The sequence below is a fragment of the Gavia stellata genome, chromosome 4 (genome assembly GCF_030936135.1).
Source record: "Gavia stellata isolate bGavSte3 chromosome 4, bGavSte3.hap2, whole genome shotgun sequence".
NCBI lineage: Eukaryota > Metazoa > Chordata > Aves > Gaviiformes > Gaviidae > Gavia > Gavia stellata.
The window spans coordinates 51,282,269-51,305,786 of NC_082597.1; the positions used below are offsets into that span (position 1 = coordinate 51,282,269).

The following is a 23,518-nucleotide window of genomic DNA, read 5'->3' on the forward strand; positions in this document are numbered from 1 at the left end:
TGATTATTGCTTACTCCAGTTATAAAAATGTAGGAGGCACCTTGTCACGGGTAGCAAATAACAGTTTTCAGCACTTTTTCCATTTCATTTCTACCTGCATGGGAACTTCAAAATAACAATCCAAATGTGGATTACAGCATTGTTAAGAATCAAAATGGCAATTCAGCAAAACTCCACACTGATACAGTAACTTCTACACTGAAGGAGTAAGAGGATATTACCAAGTTTTAAAGGTTTTATCCAAAAAATGTGATTTTAATTTTTATTTTAAATGTCAGCACAACCCAAACCTTGATAAATGTCTTTTAAAGTTTCATGTGATGAGATTATTTCATGTTTTGACTTCCAAATAATTTTACATCATTCATATAAAAACATTTCAAAATGTAGTTAACGTTTCACTGCTTTTGTTTTGAACCATTATATTTGATAATTTATGACAGTCTATCAAAAATAAATACAAAACTATGCAGAACATATTTTATGCTATTCAGGCACGTAGAAGCATATTTTTGGCAAAATATTAAAAGCATGTACAAAGGACAAGCTATTGAAAACTAACCGCATGTAGAGTTTGCGGATCTTATTTGGAGTCCTCACTTTGTGCATCGCCTTCTCCAGCAATCTTGTTTCTAGCCAAGTCCCTGTATGCGCCCACCGTTACTCGCTCTCTAGATGGTCCAAGATCTTGCAGCTGTTTTCTCTGTGTGGTTTCTAGTTCTTCCAACCGCTTGCGAAGCAGGGAGAGCTCTCTTTGATGCTGTTCCTCCTTGATATTAAGAAAAAAAAAAAAGTGGCTCTATTACATTTTGCACACCTACAAGGGACCAAAATGAGCACTAATTTCATTTTCTTTAATTAATGATTTTAAAATAAAAACTGTGAAGTCCAAAATATCCTTATTCATTACATTTTACTCCTCAATGTTTTGTGGGTATTGTTCTGACATTCATGATGAATAGCATCAGCAAGAAATATGCCTGCAGGCACTCCTCCTCTCAGATGAAGAGGCATGCAGACCTGAGGTCTCAGTTACCAAGAATCTGTAAAGTCAGCCTGGTCAATCTCAGCCAGAGAGATTTTCACCCTCAGAAGCTCACCAGAGTAAGTAAAACTCTTTTAACCACACAAGAAATCAAGAGCAGCAATACTGCTTTTTAATAATGAAACCAAGGTGTGAGACCTACCCTATGGTATTTCTAGCCCAGAAGGAGCCATTTAAAGCCTCTCAGGAGAAGGACAAAGTGGAGACAATCGGGTTGAAACTGCCCGTTTGTCACATTCTGTAACCTATTGTTTGTCTTTCAAGAACTCCTTCCTATTGCAAGGAAGGGAACATCACTAGAAGCATTTCTCAAAAGTTTTCTTCCTCTGTTCAAAGATCAAATACTCCTTCCTTAAGACTAAGGCCTGTAATGAAGGACTGTTCCAGTACCCTCTTTTGTTGTATTATTTTCACAACTTGTAATACATCACCACCTGAAGAAGGGGGAAGGACACTTCAGGCCCAGGAGGCAAGGTAGATGATGACATCATACTGACTGGATTGAGTGACGGTATGCTAGGGTTCAGAATTAAACTCCGGAATTCATTGTGTCTACGTTGTAAGTCCTTTAGTCTCTTCTGGAGGCGTGCATATTCTTCATAGGAAACATTCTGCCTATGAAATCAGAGATCTCTTATTGCTCAAAGTCTTTATTATCCCAACACAGAAGCATACCTCTCCACGAGTACTCTGTTTACTGTCCCTGTGAAGGAAAACTATATACCAGAAAAACTGGAAGGTGGAAGATCTGTGTATATTCTTCTGCCTAAATGTCTATCTAAAAAGTCCCTCTACCCATTAAGCGATCTGCTGTATTACAGATTAGAATTTACATGGAATAAATTAAGCTTTCAATATCATTCACAGTAGTGAGCCACAGGAGCCACATTAAATTAATTACTTGAATCAACCCCTCCATAGCTGCTCAACGAAGAGAAAAAATAGGAGTTTGTCTTCCCAAAGGATGTTACAGCTGTTTCTCCTGCAGTTCTAAAGTTTTTTTCTTTCCTATCTTCCATTTAGTTTTACGTACTGTACTTTCAACTCTAACACTGCTTCACTGCCACACCTCCTTTTTTACAAACTTCCTTCTTTTGAAGGAATTCCTGCAACTGTATCTATCAAATATTTTTCCCTCATCTCTCCCCAAAGAGACAGCCCTGCTGTTGTCTTGTAAGCTCTCAGCTGACCATCCTAAATGGACTCCATTCAAAGAATTCTAGTGCTGAAAATGCCATTAGACTGGACTCTAGTTACTAAACTAAGTCTCATGTATCTTCAAAACCACTTCATATTTGTACATCAGATCTTGGGCATGCATCATTTTTCAAGCTAAGAAAAAGCAAAGTTTATTACCTATTTAGCACCTGATTTTCTTTTTCTAGCTCTTCTATCTTGGCTTCCAAAAGTTCTAGTTTCTCTTGCATCCTCCTTTGTTTATTATCAGTGAGAGTCTTTCTCTGTCAAACACACATTTCAAAAAGAGCTAAGTAATGCCTTGATAGATTAGATCCTGTAAAAATGAAATCTACACTGCATATTGTTTCAAAGCTGTGACAGTTTTTAGGATTTTCCTTCCTTCAGGAGAAGTGCTGTGTTGTTTGAAGGTTCTGAATCCTCATGATGGAAAATGATCCATAGCTGTGACTGAAAGATGCACAGCTGTCAGTCACTTGTGGGTCAGTGACTTACTGTACTAACAAACACTAACTGTATTTGAGAATTATAAAATTCATTCTTTAAATGATCATGTATAAATAAGTATAAACATGACCAAGAAAAGTATGCTTTTGCGGGGGGGGGGGGGGGGGCCTCATGTTGACCTCAACTTTTAACAACTTTAAAAGCTATTGGTAGGTTTCATAACCTGTATATGTCCAATGTATAAAACTGCCAATTAATCTTGAGCTTTTATAAACAATTAATCAGCTTTTCCTTTCCTGTTATTTCATAAAAACCAAGCTTAGGAGAAGATATAAAATTTTAATATTCCATCAAGAGAATGCAGAACATCATTTGTCTGGTATCCAAAACATCATCCTTACTAATCAAGGAGTCCACCTCTTAAATAGCCACATATACACACACACACACACACAAAAAGCCTCACAAAATCTGTGATGGCATTATAACAAAGCTGTTGGCTGTAATATTCTTTTGCTTATCACTTCAACCTACTTCTATGCTATCTTGAAGAACCTGATATATTTTGTTACTATATTCAGTAGATTGCAAATAAACTCTTAATAATAAAACAATTCTAGCTGGCCAAAGTAAAGCTGAACTTCTCATAAGCTGGATCATTCATAAAGGAAGAGTCAACATGCCTTTTTCTGAGCAACAGCAGCTCGACATAGCTTGTTCTTCACTTGGTTGTATTTCTCTTCTTGCTCTGTGATGCGCTGAGTAAGCACATGCTTCTCCTCCAGCCATTCTATACGCTTGTATTCTAAAGTCCTTTGAAAAAATTAGGTAAAAAGATTAAGAGATTATATAGACAAAGCAATGTGTTCGATTAATGCCTCAAGGCTCTTAAAATAGATGCATCTTTTCACAACTCCTTTATATACTTGAAGGATCTGATTTAAATTTGATTGTACTTAAGATTCACCAAAATTGAACCTGTGCATTAACATCATCCTAGGTTTTGTTCAACTATGAGGCACATTTTGAAAACTGATTCCAGTAAGTTAGTTAATTGTAGGCTGTTTGTTGGTTTGGCATGTTGCCAAACCATCCATGGAAGTTTTCTAAATTTCAATCAAACACTGGAACACAACAGTAGACACCTACGCCAAACATCTGTTGTCAGAAGAACTGACAACTGCCTGCTCTGTTTGGGAGGCAAGATGTAAGGTTGCTACCCTGTGCAGTCTACTACGCCTTTGCAACAGAGAAGTACAGACTTGACTAGTGTGTGCTCCCGACCAGAACAAACGCCAACACAACAGGAAGCTCTCACCGATATGGTTCCTAGACAACATTCCAGCTGAACACACACCACCAGCAGCATATGTTATCTGTTTAGGCCTTTGCATGGTTAAAACATACTAAAATTAGGCTGTGTTCTCAAGCAGTGGATAGGAAAGGAGCCAGTTTCTCTCTGCTGCCTTGTTTGTTTGGGCTATCTGCCTTGTGGGTCAAAGTAGACAAGAACTAACTGCATATTTAACTACATTACTATAAAAAAATCAAATTGTGAGATTCTATGCAGCAGTTTTTAAGAAACGCAGTCCAAGGCTTGGTATCAGTACATCCATAATACTCCAGTCCTGGGCTGATGCAGTTTCCCTACCGGGACTCTGAATGAATCTCCATAAATTTCTCACCAAACAGCCTTTCCCGTCCCCACAGTAGAAGTATTAGGAGTCATCCACAACAGAACCAGGATCCTGGTCCACTTGGTACCCATCACAGTTCTTTTAGCAGACCCAGTGTGGTTTGTACCTTGCTGTTGACTGTAAGTAACTACTACTACCCAGGAACCAAAGAGCTTTCTCAAAAAGTACTGTTTAACAGTAAAAGAATTTCAATTGAGACAGTGGTTAAAAATGCCATGAGATTTTTTTTTTTAAATGCTGCTAATGTTGTTCCCGAAATGCTTAACAAGTGTTGGAGCTCATCTCTGATCTCTATCTGTCTCATAATTTGCCTTCAGCCCTTTTTCTCATTTCACATTTTCATTTCCAAGCCTAAGATTGACACAGCTAAAAGGCAGCTACTTTGCCTACTTACGGCTCAACTGGCCTCGTTTTATTTATCTGAAACTTTTTATCTTAGGCTTTCTTATCTTTTGATCCTTATTTCACTTCCTCTTTACGCCAAGTTGCTTTGGTGCAACTTAACTCTTGGAGTTCAAGCTCGTAAGAATTACTGAACTGAGAAAGGATGTCCTATCACCCACAGAGTCAGAAAAAGAATGGAAACACATCCCAAGGCTCCCAGGGTAACAGTAGGACAGACCTGGAGGACTTACATGTAGGCTGCAAAGCTGCTTAATTTCTGCAGTATCAGCCTTGGTACATCTCCCGTTATCTACATACTTATACAACGACCTCTGAGAACTACCAAGCTCCTTCCACTGCCTTCCCAGGAAAACCTACTCCAGACTGGTCTATGGCCCATAAAAACGTAAATGACATCGGCAGTCTCACTCAAGTAACAGTGACAATCTCACTCAAAATATTAATACACCTTCCTAAAGTAAACATCCAAAGTACTTACCATGCTACTGACAACTAAACATACGCTGCAGTCCTAATGCAGTAATTTCTTCAAATGTTAAACTGAAAAGCAATACTTAAACTAATGACAAAGCAGCAACTGTAGTACCAATTTGTAGCAAAAGAGAAGTTAAAACAAAAAAATGCCACAATATAGCTCTTGGAAGTTTTCTGTTTAATCTAGGACAATGACTTTTTTAAAAACCCACCACACAGTACAAATTAGACATGTATTTGGTTATTAGTTTAGGAAATATTAACCAGCCATTTCAGACTAACTGACAAATTAATCTTTAAATTCCAGAAAAGGGTTCGTTAATGTATGGGCTTTGAACAAGATCTCGTTTCCTTCAGCTTTTTTTAGTGCATTTTGATTGTATGTGGTGAAGCTCGTGCAAAAAAGGAAAGTGATTATTTTTAATTCTGATGAGAGCAACTAAACACTTTTTTCAGCCTTAATGCTTAAACACTCTTAAAAAGAACTGTGTGTGAAACTCTGGATCCACTTAAACTAATAAAAGTTTGACATTCACTTCAGTGTAAGTAGGATCTCATTTTACAAAAATAGTGTATTTCACTAGTCAAGAATTAATTGTAACAGACACGAATGGAAACAAATTCCTATTTTTGAAGTTACCACAAGCAAAGCTTTTTTATTTCCTGCATAACAGAAGCTATAGCCGGTTTTTAAAATTGCCTAATATTTCCTGTTCATTTTTAATTTCAGAATTTATTCAGAATCTACAATCCATAGTAAGTAATCAACGTGAAAGCAATACAAGCAATATGAAAAGGAAAAGTAAAGCCAAGAAAAAAATTACTTCTCTGTTTCCAGTTGAGCTTTTTCTGCCTGAGTCCTCGCATGTTGACATTCTTGCTTCAATCTTTCTAGCATTTCTTTCAGCTTCTGATTAGACTCCAGTAAATCATTTTCTGATTGGGAAAGTGAGGCAAGTTGGAGTTGCATGCCGTGCATTTGCTACAAAGAAATGATTTTTTTTCCATTTGAGAAGGTATGCAAGTAACTAAATTAATTTTGAGATACTGAGAGCGAAATGCAGACACCAACTGGCTGCATTAGCTTTTCATAAGCCTTTCTTATTTGTTCCTTTTCTCCTTACTCAACAGCTTCTTCAGAAGCTTTACAGTAAATCACTTCTAGACAAGAGAAAGGGAGGCAGGAGTCTTCAGTTGTTGATGTGTTCCCCAGAACTTAAGAACTCTGACATTAAGCCCCAGGGCTGAACAGAACTAGAGCACCACACAACATTTTGTAGCTGAGCTTGGAACTACCCAGACTCTTCCCTCTCTTAACGCACAATGCACTACAGCCCACAGTAGCTGTACCAACCAGTTCGCAAAAACAAGTAAGTATAGAGTCTGAAAAGTCCAAGCTCTGCAGTCAGCACATGGAAAGGATGATTTCCCTTTTCTTTTCCTCTCCCCACATGCACACTCAGATACCCCAGTTTCTGATTTCTGGAGGAAAAACAAATATTGCCTTGAACTTCAAGTGCACACAGCTTGCAGACTACTTTGATGCACAGCTGTGTTCTTACCTACTAAATATAACATCATGGGCGAGCAGGAGTTAAAAGAATCAGGTTTTATTTTCAACAGTCATCAATTCACTCTGCAATAGAAATATACCTCTTTACACTAGTTTATTCATTTATGAGACATCTGTTAAGCACTTGAAGAACCTCAGATGAGAGATGCACTGTAAATACGAAGCATTACCTAGAAACAATTTATAAGTCTCCATGGAAACTGAATCTCCAGTTAAATAGTGCATAACCACATTCAATACACCAGTCTATAAACATTCAGCTTTGAAATCACGGGTACCCAAAATACGCATGAAGCTAAAAGCTGTAATGGGTCTATAAAGGTCCAGGAAAGTATGACTGATTTCTGAACACTTTCGCTTTTAAATATCTGTTGTATGCATTTTGTCCCTCAGAAAAAAAAAGCCTTAATAATTCAATCTAATCTTCAAACACTGGACATTGTAACTGCGGGAAAGATTGTATTTCTCTATAAAACATTACAAAGCAATAAAACCTTACCTGTTTCAGATCAGCACTTTCGCGTTTCTTTTCTTCCAATTCCTCTGTCTGAATAGCTTGCTGTTGAATTTTTAATCTAAAATTGTACAAGACATCCTTATTTTTATCTAATTAAAATATAGACATTAGCAGTTAGGACAAATCAGTCTGACAATAGAATATATTGCATAATTTGAAAGGCTGATAAATATTTAACTAAACAATGATTAAAAATATATTTTTATTGATTATTAGAATTCACATAAGAGTAAGAAATACATTGATTTGTTTGCTTTTGGACTATGACTTTTTCTCATTTTATCATACTGACCTTCATACAAATACTATAGTAAAACAGCTTCACTGACAACTATAATAACCAACTCAAGACACCGTATTAGGGTCCCAGTTTGCCAGTTGCTGATATGGTGTCATTGCGGAAAGAGAAATGGTTTACTCCAATGCTGGGGCTATGTCAGCAGCCAACATGGACCCAATTTTAACAGACATGAGTATTGCAAAATTATGTCTTAAAATGTTCATTAATAATCATACAATTTTTAAAGGTTTGGATTAAAAAAAGTTTGTTTGTTGTTTGTGGTTTTTTAAACAGCATATTTTTAATTCTGCTCTCTTTCTACACAATGCAAAAGACAGTATTGTTTCATTGACCATAATGACCATTTGTGTATCTATGAATAGTAAACTTTTATACTGACTACTGTAAAGAAATTAGGGGGGGGAAAAATGAAAAATTTGTGTTAAGGTTAGAAAAGCCACACTACCGCAAACGTTGAAGTTCCTTTTTGCTAGATTCTTCTGCCATCTGTACAACACGTAGTTTCTCTTCATACTGATCCTTTTCAGATTGTCTCCAAGTATCTTGTTCCAATTTCACCTTCTCTAGATCAGCTAATCTGTTCTCGAGTTCTAACCTGAGACATCATTCAACATGTACATAAGGATCATGACAAAATGCCAGAAGTGTTTAGTTGCTAAGAATATTTTTAAAAGTTACTCAAAACACTCCTCTTTCAGAAGTTGAGCAGTAAATCAACAAACATACTTTTCATCCTGTAAGGCTGCAATTTTTTCAAAAACTTCCTCTTTGGCAGCTTGCACTTTACGAATTAGCTCCCGATCCTTTTCAACTAAAAGCACCTTATGACGTTCAACAGCTGCCTTAAGAATTTCCTTGTCTGACAGCAATCCTGCATTATACATTAAAAAAAGTTAAAATGTCATTATTGATATCAACCTGATGAAATCCAGTATTAAAATAACTTTATTAATTGATAAAAGGGAGCTAAAAATCACAATTCACATGATAGAATGAATGGGAAAAAGAATGAATGAATGGGAAAAAAAAACAAGAAAAACAGAAGAGACATGGCCTTTCTTAGTTTAACAGCAACATTACAAAAATTTTTGAAAAGTAACCTTTACACTGGAACCTCTGTCAACGAGGTTTTATTATATTAACATACAAAAGAATTAAACAGTTGATATTATTATAGATTCAAACTCTACAGCAATTTCTGCTAAGCAGTTGTGTCTGGATAAAAAAAAAAAAGTGTTCCACAATAGCTACGAAAAGGTCAAGCAAGAAAATTTATTATTTTCTTTTTATGGAAAAGTTAATGGTAAACAGTAACTGGTTACCAGTGAAACCATAGTAACCTGGCTACAACATATGTCACATTTTAATCCACTCATTACCAAATGAGGCAATTCTAAAATTATGACTGTATAGGCAGGAACAAACAATGGAAATTAAAAACTTGTGACCAAGACACCTGTGTTTACTGGCAAATAAGCCAACGTGCTATAACAATGACTCCTGGCTATTTAGCTAATTCAGTGATGCAAACTGGATTCCACAGCAAGTTCAGGTTAGCTTAAATCTTGTCTGTATTTAGTTTCCTATTTCACAGGGTCCAACATTTTTAGTTTGCAATATACTGTAGTGCATTGTCAATACAGAAAACACCACTTTTTAGTTGCTCTTAGAGAACTTAATATTAAAGCAAGCAAACAGAAACAACTATTCCAGGAAGACAAACGTACAATTTTGGGGTTATGGCAAATCTGTGAGAACAGTCCACTTAAAACCTCTGTAGTGATGTAAATCATCAACACATAAGTAGTACTAGAAAGCTTTGGCCTTTTCACTCTAGAAAGCTATTTCAAGTTGCTACATACTCAGCTGTATTAGGTAGCCTAGAACATTGCCTATTCTCTTCAACGAATGAGCTAGAAATTTTATTTTGTTTCACATGGCAGCCTTACCTAACTGTTAACAATTCCATGGACACAGAATCAGAAAACAAAACAACCACTGAAGCCCTATGGTACGTTAAGATTTCAAGCAGAGTGTGAAAGACTCTAGAATTTGGCAATTATAGAAAAAATAACCATATAAAGTACATTATTTGAAACAGATTATGCTCAAATTGTGTCACAAATTCACTAAGTTACATAAATTCAAAATTGTTCTGTATCTGTTCTTCTTAACCCAGTAGACCAAGTGAAACAACACAGTTATTTCAGATACAAAATGAATTGTTAGATCTATGACCTAGACCAGAAGTAGAAGGTGAAGGCTGCTGGGGAATGTTTGGAGGAAAAATAATTGAAGTATTCTAACTAGAAGTTTCAAAAGAAATCATTAGAAATTAATTGCATGTTTTACCATCCATTTCACTTTGAATCTTGTTTCTCTCTCTTTCTACCTCACTCTTGGTTCTTGCTGCCTCCAGTTTGACATTGGTTACTTCCAATTTATGTGAATGTTTAAGTTCTTCTACCTATGAATTAGAAAAAACCCAAATCAACTAATATATATATATATTTGCAGCTTTACTGTAAGTTTTTCATGTAATACTTTGCTAACAAGAAAATCTGCCAAATAATCATGGACTACGCTCATTTTAAACATACCTTAAATATTTTTTTTCATCCAATGCTTTCCTGAAGCCAATCCAGAATATCCACTCTTGTAGGTAATCTTTAATGGTGACTCTACAGATATCGTAACACTAAAGCTATTGACATGATCCGATTCCCCAAATCATAATCAGTGCTATTACAGGTTTTTATTAATTCCTAACCTTATTAAAAACAGGTTTTTATTAATTCCTCAATTTTATTAATTCCTCACACACTGAAGATTATTGAATGAGTTGTCAGTCATCTTGAAATGCAAGTTTTGTATATTCCCTGATTAAAAAAATTAAAGTGCTCAAACACAACATATATTCCAGGAACCAGGCTGTCTGACTATTGACATGTATTTAATCTTTAACCAGGCAGTTATTACAAGCTACAGTGTAGAAAAGTTACTCTTTTAAGAAGCCTTGGTGATATATGCACAGATGCGCAGGATTGCCTGTGAAAACTTGATTTCTGAGTAAATACTACACATTCTACAAGCTAGCCTCCGAATATTGGGGTATTTCTGAAAAGACTACTCATTGGAAATATCTTGCTATGACACTGATCCAAACTGCATAAGACCCTGATGTGTCTCTAACTCAAGCATTAGCATGTCAGTTTACACATACTTCACTTCTGACTAAAGATCCCTCAGAGTCAAGCTAAAATAAAGTTAAATTTAATCTCCCTAAGTAAAACAAAACAGTGATATGCAAAACCAGATTATCAGTTGCTCTCCCAGGGAACTTCAATTTGGTAACTACTTATAGTCCCCCCGACCTCCTGGAGTGCTACGCTACTTTCTGAAAATCCAGGTCTTCATAGTTTTAAAGTGCATTTTAAATCAAATACTTCTCTACAGCTGTGACATACACATCAAATGGCCTCATAAAAGCAGGAGCTTTAAGAACACCAAATCAAAGACAATTAATGCTTTCATGGAAACTTTCTATAGTTTAGGCATTTGTACACGGTAATTACACGGTCAATGAGAATTAAATATCTAGAGGAAAGCACTTATAATGAAAATCCATTCACAATGACAAATGTAATTACAACCTGCTAGCATATACAAGTGGCAAAAGGTTAAGAATGACATAGTAGCTTATTAAGTAACTACACGGTGGATTTGGTTGCTTAAATACTAAGTTGAGAACATTTCAGGGCAACTTGCAAAGATTTAAGGTGGCTTTTTTAAGGCACAAAGTCTGGAAGACAAATGCGTGCACCTGTGCTCAGGAATAAGTTTGAGCGGGTGCAGAAGGGGTGGAGGTTAGTATAGAAATTAGTTTCTACTTTTCTTCCTTCAAGAAACACCACTGAACATTTTAATTTTCTTCTACTTCAGGAGGTGAGCAGAGAACACCAGTTGATAAAAAAAGTAAAGACTGTAACAGTCTTCTGCATATTCTGATAGACAATTGACGAAAAAATGTTTAACAGAAGTTTTCCCCTCCTATTTATTATTCATGTGAGACAAGTATGACACATTGTATAAACAGATTTTAAATACAGGTGTAGGTATATCCTACTCTTACAGTAAATTGGAACTTTTTTTGGATTAAGGACCAAAATGAAATACTTCACACTCATAAACGTCCACTGTAGAGCCTGTTTTGAATGAAATCTGAGATTGTTAAAGAACAACTATGGTAGAAGTTAAAGTTTTCTTCCTGTATCATATCTTTCTTGAGACATATTATGACAATATTAACTGCCATACCCATACAAAGCGCATGTCAGTGTTATTTTGGAAAGTACATTCAGAAATGCAGGACAGCTTTAAGACAACAGAGAGCTTAAAATAATTCTGCATTCAGCTAGATATACAAGACCAAAGTTACTGGCTTTACAGTTAGTTCAGAACTAACTAAAGCCTCTCCAGAAAGGTAAGAAAACTCAGGGGATTAAATTTGCTACCGACAACTGGCAGATGTGATAAAAATTTATTACACAGTATTCTCTCCAGAAAGGAGGGAGTAAGAAAGAGCAGAAAGCTAATATTTACCCAAGTAACTATTTCATTAGGATTAGTATCCTGACTCAAATTTACATAAAGCAATGTAACTATTCTGCAACATTTGAAGGTAAAACAGTTCACTAGTTTTGATTTTTCTTGTTTATTCAAATAATCACATATGAAATTGCATAAAGGATCTGTCTTTTTTAAGTTGCGTAGCTGAGGAGTCACTGCAACCAGATAAAACTCTGAATCTGGCATCCATACTAATCTAATCATGCTGAAATACTAAACAGTGATGTCAAGTTTCTTAAGCACTTTCAGGTTTTCCCTAAACTAGAAGCCTTCTGATCTTTTTTTTCTTAAGTACTTTTCTAGAAATTTCTCAAAAATCTCAAAAAAAAACCCAAAACCAACAAAAGCATACAGACATAGAACAAAAAGTCTAAGATCTGGTGCCAAATCAACAACTAAGATACTCAAACATGTGGTGATTCTATGCTGCAAGACAATGATCTACTTCAAATGATATGATGCAGTGTTGTACAGAAATGTTTCCGTACAAGCTCTGCTGGCATTAGCCCAAGAAGAATGCTGTGCTAATGTGACTATCCTGCTTCTAATATAACCTAAATCTCCACAAGTGATCCCAATGCAGCTTGCTTCCCATAGCTAACATAGCCCATTCAGAGGATACTTTTTAAGATCTCCAGAAGCCATAGCTCCATTAAAAATAAAAAATAAAAAATCTAAAGCTCTATTGCACTTTACACACTACGAAAAAGTAATGCTTTTTTCCATCAAATAAGGCTGGCTATTTTCATGAGTACTAAAAACATGAATATAAAGACACCTCTTTCAAGCCCCATTCTGCTTAGAAAAAAGATCTAGAAAATTAAAAAAAAAGAGCATAACCGCAATCTTTAGAGATACTTTCAGGGATGACATTTTTCCTGTAAAGCCACATATTCTGTATCTTCCAACTGAAATTGGGAAAAAAATCCAAACCTATTTTAAGTCACAGCAGAAGATATTATTACTTTATTCTTAATGTAAAATATAAACAGAAAAACTTAAGCATAACAGGATATGAAAAATATATTTCAGATAACATAAAAACACTTACTTTAGCAGCTAAGGAACTGACTTCTCGTTCAGATTTGTGAAGTTTACTAGTTAAGAGAATGTTTTGCTCATGACTTATCCGTAGTTCTTTCTCAATTCGATCAATCTGTAGTTCAGCAGACTTCTTTTCTGCCTTGAATAAAGGAGGTATTTGTAAGATTTTTGGAGGAGGGCTGTCTCTTGCTATTCACTTGAAAGGTTCGATTGATCTGGGCTTTCGAATATTACTGACCCTTTATATTATATAATAATATAATATGTGAATATTTATCTTTGCTCAACTATATGACAATATGACCCCAATACAAGAAGGGTCTTGCATTTTATTCAAAAGTCACAGCTGTTTTTACTAACACTGCCTGCACAGAATCATACACATTTTCAAATCCTACTTCACAAGAGGCAGAGGTAGTCTGACTTACTTAGGAGGCTGCAGGTATTCCTACCAGTAAATTCCTGGGCTGTAAACACCAGTATGACTATAAGTGGTGCTCAAAAAGATGTCACATGTTGGCCTATGAAATTATACTAACTGAAGAATTAACATCATGGAGAGGAAATAAAATGTGAGTATATAAATGAGAGGAAATACTGTGAGTATTATAGACTCAAGACCCTGAGCTTTACTAAGTATCAAAAGATAATCTAACCTACAATTTCACTTTCCTTTTTCCGAACTGACCTATTTCCAGAAGGACTTTTTTTTAAGTTTTCTAAATTAAGAATATTACACCACTTTTCTTTTTAAGTTGTGATCAGAGCATTTTGTAACACAGGTATACAGCACTGATAACAGTAAAAAGGAAAATGAACCATCTATCTGTATGCTGCAACTGTGCGAGAAGTCTACATGGAAAGACTTACTACCTAGAGAGATAGCAAGAACTGACAGGACAACTGAAGACCACAGATGAGGAATACAGTGGAACCCTGGGAAACTTACGACAGGCCAGAAATACCAAAAGGTTCTTTAAAGGGAGAGTAACAGCCAAGAACTAAACAACTGCAGTAATGTGTTGGAGAAAGGAGAGACACAAGTAGGCAAGAAAAAAGACGACACATGAGGAAAGGATTAAAGAAATAGGGGAGCATCGTATGACATTTTTGAAAAGAATAAAAAATTTACTGTAGGAGATTATTAACATATTGTCACCAGTTTCTACCTCCAGCCAAGTGACAAGTGCTGACATGAGCATCTTACTGACTGCAAACATGGATATCACTCGCATGTTCAGAAAGGAGATCATTCAACAGAATCTCTCAGTTGAGCTCTCCACCTTTCCGAAGTTCAATTGGTAACACGATACCCAATGTACTTACTATATGTTTTTAAATCTGAAATGTACAAATTCAAATTGTGGAGTCAATGGCAAAATTATCAGTGACTTCAGTGACAGTTCTATCAGGCCAAGTGTTATTCTCACTACAGTCTACAAGGAGGCAAAATTTAAAAAAAAAAAAAAAGTCTTACCTCTAGAGACTTTGTCATAGCCTGCATCTCAGCTAACTGTCGTACTTGTACTCTTTGAACATTTTCTGCTTGCACACCACAATTGTCTCTTTCTGCTCTTAGTTCTGCTACTTCTGCTTCTAAGCCTTTTAATTTCTGATATAGCTGTGCCTTTTCTCTAGAGAGTGCCTCCACACGTTTACTGTCCCTCGTGGGATCAACGCTAAGCAGTTGATTATGGAGTTCTTCTTTATCTTTATCCAGCCTTGCAATCTGATAGTTGTTAATCAGAAAAATAAAAGCTTTTACATTGGTTAGGTGTCAGGCAGCAACAAATACAGTAGTCGACAATTCAGGAAAGAGCAACAGCGTGCATTTAAAATATTAAGAAATTACATTCACGTTTATTTTCTTAGAGTAGGAAAATCAACAGACCCATTCCTCAATGCCTTTTTTGCTTCAGTTTTCATTGATAAGGCTTGGCCTCAGATGTCCCTGAGCCCCCCAGCAGCCTGTGGGAGTAAAGCAGTACCCAGAGTAGAGGAAGAAAGTGTTAGGGATCATTTAATCCACTGGACACACACAAGTCCTTGGAATGGATCTAAGCGTTTTGAAGGAGCTCACTGGTATCATCGGAAGGCTATTCTCTATCAACTTTGAAAAGTCATGGCAATCAACAAAGGTTCCTGATGACTGGAAAGAGGCAGACAGCACACCCCTCATCAAGAAGAGCACAAAGGTCAAGAAGAAGGATCCAGATAACTACATGACAGTCAGTTTCACATCAGTCTCTGTGAAGGTTATGAAGCAAAACCTCTTAAAAGCCATTTCTAAATGCATGAAAGACAAGGTGATGGACAGCAGGGTTTACCAAGGGCAAATCATGCCTGACCTACTTCTCTGCTTTCTAGAAAGAGGTGACTGGCACTGCAGACAAGGAGAAGGCAGTAGATCTTGTATACCTTGACTTTAACAAGGCCTTTGATAAAGTCTCCCACAGTCTTTTCTCTCACCAAATTGGTGAGATATGGGCTGGATAAGTGGATGATAAAATGGGTGGAAAACTGGCTGGGCTGCCAGGCTCAAAGAGTGATGGATGATCAGTGGTGCAAAGCCCAGCTGACTGCCTGCAACTAGTGTGGTCTTTCTGAGATCAGTACAGGGTCCAATACTAACTGATGTACTCATTAGTGACCTGGATGACGGGATGGAGCACTTTCAGCCAGCTTACAGGTGACACCAAACTGGGGGGAAATGGTTAATGTGCTGGAAAGTAGAACTGCTATTCAGAGGGATCTGGACAGGCTGAAGGAATGGGCTGACTGGAACTTCTTCAACAAGAGCAAGTACAGAGTCATGCATCTGGAATGGAGTGACCCAATGCAACAGTACAGGCTGGGGGCAACTGTCTAGGAAGCAGATCCATGGAAAAGGATCTGGGGGACCTAGTGGACAACAAGTTGAGTATTAGTGAGCAGAGTACCCTTGCAGCAAATATAACCAACTGCATCCTGGCAGATTGGCAGAAGGATAGCTAGCAGATCTAGAGAAATGATCCTTTGTCCCCTTCCAGTGCCTGTAAGACTGCATCTGGAGTCTGTGTCCAGTACATGAAGAATAATGACAGATTGGAGCAAGTCCAGTGGATGGCCTCCAAGACGGTCAGGGGGTTGGAGAACATGACATATAAGGACAGGCTGAGAGAACTACACTTCTTTGGCTTTGAGAAGAGAAGGCTCAGGGGAGACTTTATTCCTCTGTATACATGACAAAAGGATACAGAGAAGATTAATCTCTTCTCAGATATGCATGGTGATGAGAAAAGAGGCAACAGGCACAAGTTGGAACATGTGAAATTCCAATTAGATATTAGGAAAAAAGTTTACCCACAAAGATGGTTAAATACTGGAGTAGTTTGCCCAGGGAAGTTATGGAATCACACCATCCTCGCAGGTGTTCAAGACTTGACTGGACATGGCCCTGAGCAACCCAGTCTCATTACACTTCAATATTTTAAGCAGGATGTTGGACTAGAAGGAGGTCACTTCCAACTTAGATTATGATTCCACAACTCTATAACCCCAGCAGAACTCAAATCTGCTAGTAACTCAAGACAGCCAACACGATTTGGCCCTGTCAGACAGAAAATAAGAAAAAAAAAAAATCTTTCTGTTACAAGGTAGTACAATAGGTACAAACTAATCTTGAGACTGTAACTAAGAAACATATTATAAATATATAGATTCTAGCATTTCAAAATGAGTTGTGTGGACTGAATGTAATATTGGGGGCAAAAGAGTGAGAAAGTAAGGTATGTAAGAGTTCTCTTGATATTTTGAGACTAGTCCAAACTCTGATCTGCAGCAGTGCTTTTAGAAGTTGCATCAGTGATCCCTATGGAGCAAAGCCAGTTTCTGCAGCAAAAGCCCTCCAAATCCCTTTTATGAAGGGATTCAAACACTTACTGCATGACACGCCCAAGCCATCATTTAAGATTTAGGATGCTTTTGTAGCCTCCTTGTGCTAAATGGCATGGGAGGTTAAAAAGGCTCTAAGAGAGAGAAACTAGATCACACTGCGCCCTGGGTCAAGCGTGCTAATTAGCTGCAGGACTAGCACAAACTCAACAAGCCCGCAAGAAAGGTAGGCTGTAAAGCAGCATGTGGGTTTAGCTCCGGGAAGGACAACTGTTCTGTTTTTAATGCAGTGCATTTCCAAGTTTAGATTGCTTTTGAAAGCAATGATTGCTTTGATTTGTGTCTCATGTTTGGACTAATACATTCAAATCTAGCATCTTCAGATATATGCTCCCAGACAAATACTTCAATGAATATGCAAATGCATATGCAACACTCATTTACACTGCTGCATGTATTTAGAACATAAATAAGCTGGCAATTTATTTAGCCACACTTTTGAAAGTCCAATTCTGAAACAGAAAATCCATCAATGGTTTATTCAGGAGTTAACACAACTGAAATAAAGTTACCAAAGTTTTCAGTGTCCTTTTGACCACCACTGTCATGATCCAACTTAGTTGCAAAATGTACCCTTCTCTGGTATTAACAATATCTTCTGTTGCTGCCTTCTTGGATTAGTTGCCACATAAGTAATTCAAAATCTAAACTTACATCGGTTGCTCAGATAACTTATTAATTTCGGATTAGCGTAATGCCTCAAAATCCATCACAAATGCAATTAAAGAAAGCATTAAGCAAAGCTACTGGCTGTCATTTATCAGAAGGGAAGTCTATTCTTACTTATAATAGCACAAATCATATTGCAACACATGACTGAAAAAACCTACAGAGATAGCTTTAGGTTAAGTGATAAAAGTGTTTTGAGAATTAAGAGAATGCACCAAACGCTACATTATGAAATGGTGTCAAACTGACAACCCATTAAGTACCAACATTTTCACAATGTTCAAGGAGCTTTGTCATCAGATACATTTTAAATGACTGTAAATTTCTATGTACCTCAGCATCATATTTTATTTTCTTCTCTTCTAAAATACGTGCATGTTCTTCCTTTTGATGTTCAAATTCCGATTTCAGAAAAGTATGTTCATAACGAAGTTTGTTATATTCTGTTCTGTATTTTTCCACTTCCTAAGTTAGACAAAAAGACCAAAAACATCAATCAGAGAAGTCTTCAGATTTATTTCCTTTGAATGTCCATGCAATGTTCCTATCATTTCACAAGTTGTATTTGATGAACTGAATCCCTCCTACTCCTAGGAGTTACAACCTTCACTGCCTGGGGCAACAGTACTAGACAGTACCAGACAAAGAATGTCGTACTTTGCTCCCCTTTCAGTTTCAATTCCCTAAGGTTTTAGGAACAACTATAAACTGGTGTTTATAAATGAAACAGAATTTCAATACTTACTACTTACATTTTCTAGCTTCCGATAACGTTCTGTCATAGGAGCTTCCAATTCCTGCTGTATTTGTGCTTTTAATAGTTCTAATTTTTGAGGAGTTAGCACCTTAAGAGAGAAAGGTATCATAAATAACTAGTCATATTCATTTATTTACACTGTGATAGGACAAAACAGCCAAGAATAAAGTATTTCAAATATGACTTTAGGAATCCTGCTTAATTTTCTATGTTTTTCTAAAGAATTTTCAATAGTAGTTACAGAAGCAAAAAATCATGATATTAGTGAACTAAAAATATTCTGGGAAGATAACAGAAGCATTTAAAATGTCAGTATTTACTGGTAGAAGCAATACGAATGTCAAACTGAATTGCCAAGAGATACATCTCCTTTGTGGGGGAGGGAGGGAGGGAAGGAAAGGAAAAGTGGTCTCACAAAAAGATAAAGAATTAGTGTTTGGAAAAACTTAAACAGTAAATGAAGTAACCCCAAAGAATCAAAATGAGCAACACCAAACCAACTCTCTGTAAAACACATTAGACACATGTTCTCCAACAGATACATGGGTACTGGTTTGAAATGAAACTAAGATCAGGAAAGATTCCCTGCCTTAAGCTCCATGCTGCATGGTATTTTGTTAAGTTTTCTTGTGTATGGTTAATACAGTTAATACAGCAAACTATCTACCACGAAAAAGTGTTTAAAAATTTTCATCCACAACCTGTGACATATTCTAATTTTCTTCTTCATATTTCTTCTTCCACTTTTCTGTACCCTGAAGTCCCTGAAAACTAATTCTAGTTACGGTACCGAGGCACACCTCCTCCATTCGGAGTCTGGGATCCTTTGTTAGATGCTATATTTGTTTCCTAAGAACTATGTTCTGCATTAGTTTGAGAAAACAAGCAGTTACAGAAAGTGTCATCCAAGTTATCTTGTTGGGGTTTTTTGTTTGTTTGTTTTTAAGATGGGGAAGGCTGTCATCACAAAGTGAAGCAAACACCTATTTTTCCAGGCACTTATCCCAACAGGTTTAAGCATCTAAGTTATCCTCCACGGCAAATGATTCTTCCCATAACAGGAAAGCACACACAGACAGAGACTGAGGGTCTTACTATTAACATAGCACATAACAACAGGATTTGGAAGATTCAGTTAAATAAGAAAACAATAATTTCATCCCATAGTTAACTCTAGAGAAGAGACGTTACTCGGGTTGGGTGAATTTCAAGATATCTGAAATGTATTCAAGCTAGGTATATACATGTTACATAAACAGAAATATACGCATGGCCCTATTACAGGATTAAAATTCATATTAAGTCCTGCCAGTAAATTATCTCACCTGCATCTTCAGTTTTTCCAGCTCTTGTGTTTTACCCAGCAACTCCTCTCGATATTCAGCAAGAAGAAACTGAAATTTGTCATGTACAGTCTCCTTTTCAACTAACAACCGCTTCAGCTCATCTTGTGATTTCGTATATTCTTCTTGTAATCTGCAAGATAAAATACACATATATTTTATATTCACCCTCTAAAATTAGATCTTAAAGCTCAAAAAACTCATGTGCAGAAGCAAACATAAGTATCAAGTTAGAACTAAGCTATTAATATCCTCTTCCTGTAGTATACTGAAAAGTTATCCCATATTTACACGCATAAAAAGTATTTCAGAAACGTAATCTGCAATGTCTTAAGGTATTTTGAATTGTTTACTTTTTAATATGAACAACGCTCAAATCTGTCCTTAAACACAGAAATAGCTAACACACACACAAATCCCTTCTACCTAACATTTAGCATTTAACAGCTCAAATGAAGAAACATATTTAAATTAATGTACCTTAGATGCTCTGCCTTTATAGTTTGATAATTTGCTTTATGGTGTTCACATCGCATTTTTTCATCAATCAGAAGTTTTTGTAATTCTTGTGAATTAGTCATATCACCGTTTCCAACCACAGGAGGAAGGAGACTGCCCAAAGCATCCATTTTATGATGATTGTTCACGATGAGTATGGAGAGGACAAAATAAAAATTAACTTATAACTAGTCCAGAATACCATCCACTTTTTCTGCTGACATCCCAGAAGATCAAGTCACCTGAACAAATACAAGGACATGTAATTAGCAAGTACATTCACAGTTCAAAGATTTCACAGGCTGCTTTTGCTTTTAGTACAGAAGAATCCTGGCTCTGCTATAACTCACGTTAGAAACCTCTACTGAATGGGCAACTCTTCTCCACTTATTCTGCCTGCCCTGAAAAGAAATAGCCCTTCCAGGGGCACAGAATAAACTTAAACAGGGAGATTATTTGAGTCAATACAAAATAAGCACAAGCACTTCTATCTCAGAGATTACATGCAATGTTATTTTTACTTATGCTGTACACTGAGAATCAAACTATGATGCTAGTAATGCCCTACTTATGCCTTGTTAACCAGAGTTCAAGCAGAGGCCGCAGACATCAGGCACATATAGCTTTTACTACTAATTGTCACAGTCACAGTCCGTCACACTATCCTAACAAATTGTACTACTCAATACACGATCATTTCAGCTGGAAGAAGAGCAGATAATTCTCACTGTTGAATTCCTATCAAGCCCTCTCTGGAGAAGAATTAAGGTTTCATGGACAGTCTGGAAGACACCTGCCCAAAGTTCAGCCCTGAAATATATCACTGACACATGTCACTTCCTCGTTTTCAAAGTTTATCTCATGGTTTCTTGTGACCTTTCCAGAAAGAGTTTTGCTAAATGTGACAATATCACATTGGTGTGAGAAAGCTGCAGATCAACAGATGCTGAGAAATGAGGAAGTATTCTAATATGCCTCATTAGTTCTTTTTGATATTAGAAGCAAGATGTATTAATCTGATCACTACTGACACTTCTAAAGGATCTGGGGAAGGGAGGACTGTAACTGAATTTTAGTGAAGTTACAAAGCTTTGAAACCAACTACTCTGCCATTTTAGCTTTTGGCATAACTGGACTGATGTCTAAGAACTCCATGGTTGTGGTGTACAAAGTGTAATTCAAAGTTACAAAGTGTAACTTTGTACAAAGTGAAACTCAAGCAGGAAAAATGTTAAATCTCCACCATCACTGCAAATACATCACCTTCTTTACATATACATTGAATATATAATGTTTTCTACCATTCCAGTCTTTAAATCTTTCATGGATCTATCTTAAACACTTACCATTTGATTTTATAAACCCCTGAACTACAAGCAAGATGAAAATATATCTTCCATATAGGAAAATAAATGTTGCATGTCAGTGCCCATTCCACTAAAAGACATCATAATGTCGAGAAAGTCTTACACTTAAGTTTTCTTTCCCATTTTTCCTTCCTCCATCATTAAGATGGGAAAAGGTCAGAGGAAAGTCTACCAGAGTTACAACACCAGTACAGGCAAAGCGACAACAGCAACTTTGTATTCTGCTTTACCCAGATTTGTTGAGAGAATAAGGGGGAAGAAATCAGAAGAACATTCTCAGTGACTGTCCTATATGCACAACCAATTTCATACATTAATAGCAAAAATTCTGAAGACCCTTCTAATCAATACAGTATCTATTTTTCATTCCTGAATTTTGTTGGTTGTTGTGAAACAAAGGACAACAGCAATTTCCAAACTCAATATAAAGACATTTTCAATTGTTAAACCAACAGCTGTATGAGGAGAACTGGACAGTGATCCTAAGGACAATAAACCATGTGAGAGGACAGAAAGTTCTGGTACACAGAGAAAACCCAAGGCAGCACAATCTTAAGAATCTGAAGCATACCAACAGGGTTATCATGATCACTGTAAAAAACAAACAAACAAAAAAACCCAACCACCAGGCAATAGTACTTTTCTCTGTCTCAGGTCTTTGCTTTCATTAGCTACATATGCCAAATGTAACTATCAAACTGTAAGCCAAAGATCAGAATTAGGAGCACAGGATTTAAAGTTGGGTCTGAATCCTGCAGCTTACTTGAGTAAGAAGTATTTCTCAAGTGGCATAGCAGACACAAAGTCAAAGACACCAAAAAAATACGGCATTTTCTGAGAGCATATCAACTAAAAGAAAAAGAGAAATGGAAATGCAACCTTTCGTACTCTTAATTCCAAGCTGCTGCAGGTGGGAAATATATTATCTTCTCACAGCTTTTGCTAATACCAAAAGTGCACAAATTATAAACCAAGACACACATCTAGTCATGTATTGATCTGCATGAAGATTTCATGAAAAAGAAAAAAGGAATGAATGGAGAGGAAAAATTGTAGCTTACAAAATAATTGTTTCAGACTGCAAAAACCTAAGAAGTGTGTATTTAAGGAAACAAAACTATTTTGTCTTGCAGGGACATCTAGTGGCAAATTTCATTATTTGCATTCCTGGAGACAACTGAAACACTACAATAACATAGAGATTTCATTACCTCAGCAGAGCTCTTTCCTTGAAATCATTAATAGCAACTTGTAATATTTAACCTACTCACATTCTTACTATTAAAAAACTTTTTTTTTTCCCCCCAAATCATAAAATAATTCCTGGCAGTAAACTGTCAACAGTCAACATAGTTCAGGTCTACAAATACTGTAAGTATATTACTAACAAGAACTACTTCTGTGCTAATGGTTTACAGTACTTGCTCATAATCAATAACAGACCTTAAATGGTCTTCAAAATTACAGAAGACTACACCCATAATTTTTGAGAAATACTTTAAAGGAACACTAGTTAAAATTTATTCCTCTCTTGGAGATCTTTTCAAGAAGTAGAGAACCATAAAACATACTTTAAAGAAACTAAAACCACATCATATCTAAAATTAATTCTCCACCTATAT

The 23,518-nt window shown here is 36.4% G+C and overlaps 1 protein-coding gene across 2 annotated transcripts; it reads right to left on the bottom strand.

Annotated features, from left to right (window-relative positions):
* Positions 1-522: 522 nt before the first annotated feature.
* On the bottom strand, positions 523-20,695 carry CEP83 (centrosomal protein 83). 2 transcript variants are annotated; one of them, XM_059816446.1, is made up of 15 exons: positions 20,512-20,695; positions 20,014-20,164; positions 18,684-18,776; positions 18,265-18,396; positions 14,807-15,058; positions 13,333-13,468; positions 10,009-10,119; positions 8,383-8,527; positions 8,102-8,251; positions 7,338-7,413; positions 6,090-6,247; positions 3,373-3,502; positions 2,402-2,505; positions 1,480-1,660; positions 523-769 (listed from the first exon to the last, which is right to left on the bottom strand). In XM_059816446.1, exons 1-15 carry the CDS (start codon positions 20,658-20,660, stop codon positions 584-586), a joined length of 2,154 nt encoding a protein of 717 aa, XP_059672429.1. In that variant the 5' UTR covers positions 20,661-20,695; the 3' UTR covers positions 523-583. The 2 variants fall into 2 exon arrangements, with proteins under 2 accessions (XP_059672429.1, XP_059672430.1); XM_059816447.1 differs by lacking the exons at positions 18,265-18,396; positions 18,684-18,776.
* Positions 20,696-23,518: the final 2,823 nt, after the last annotated feature.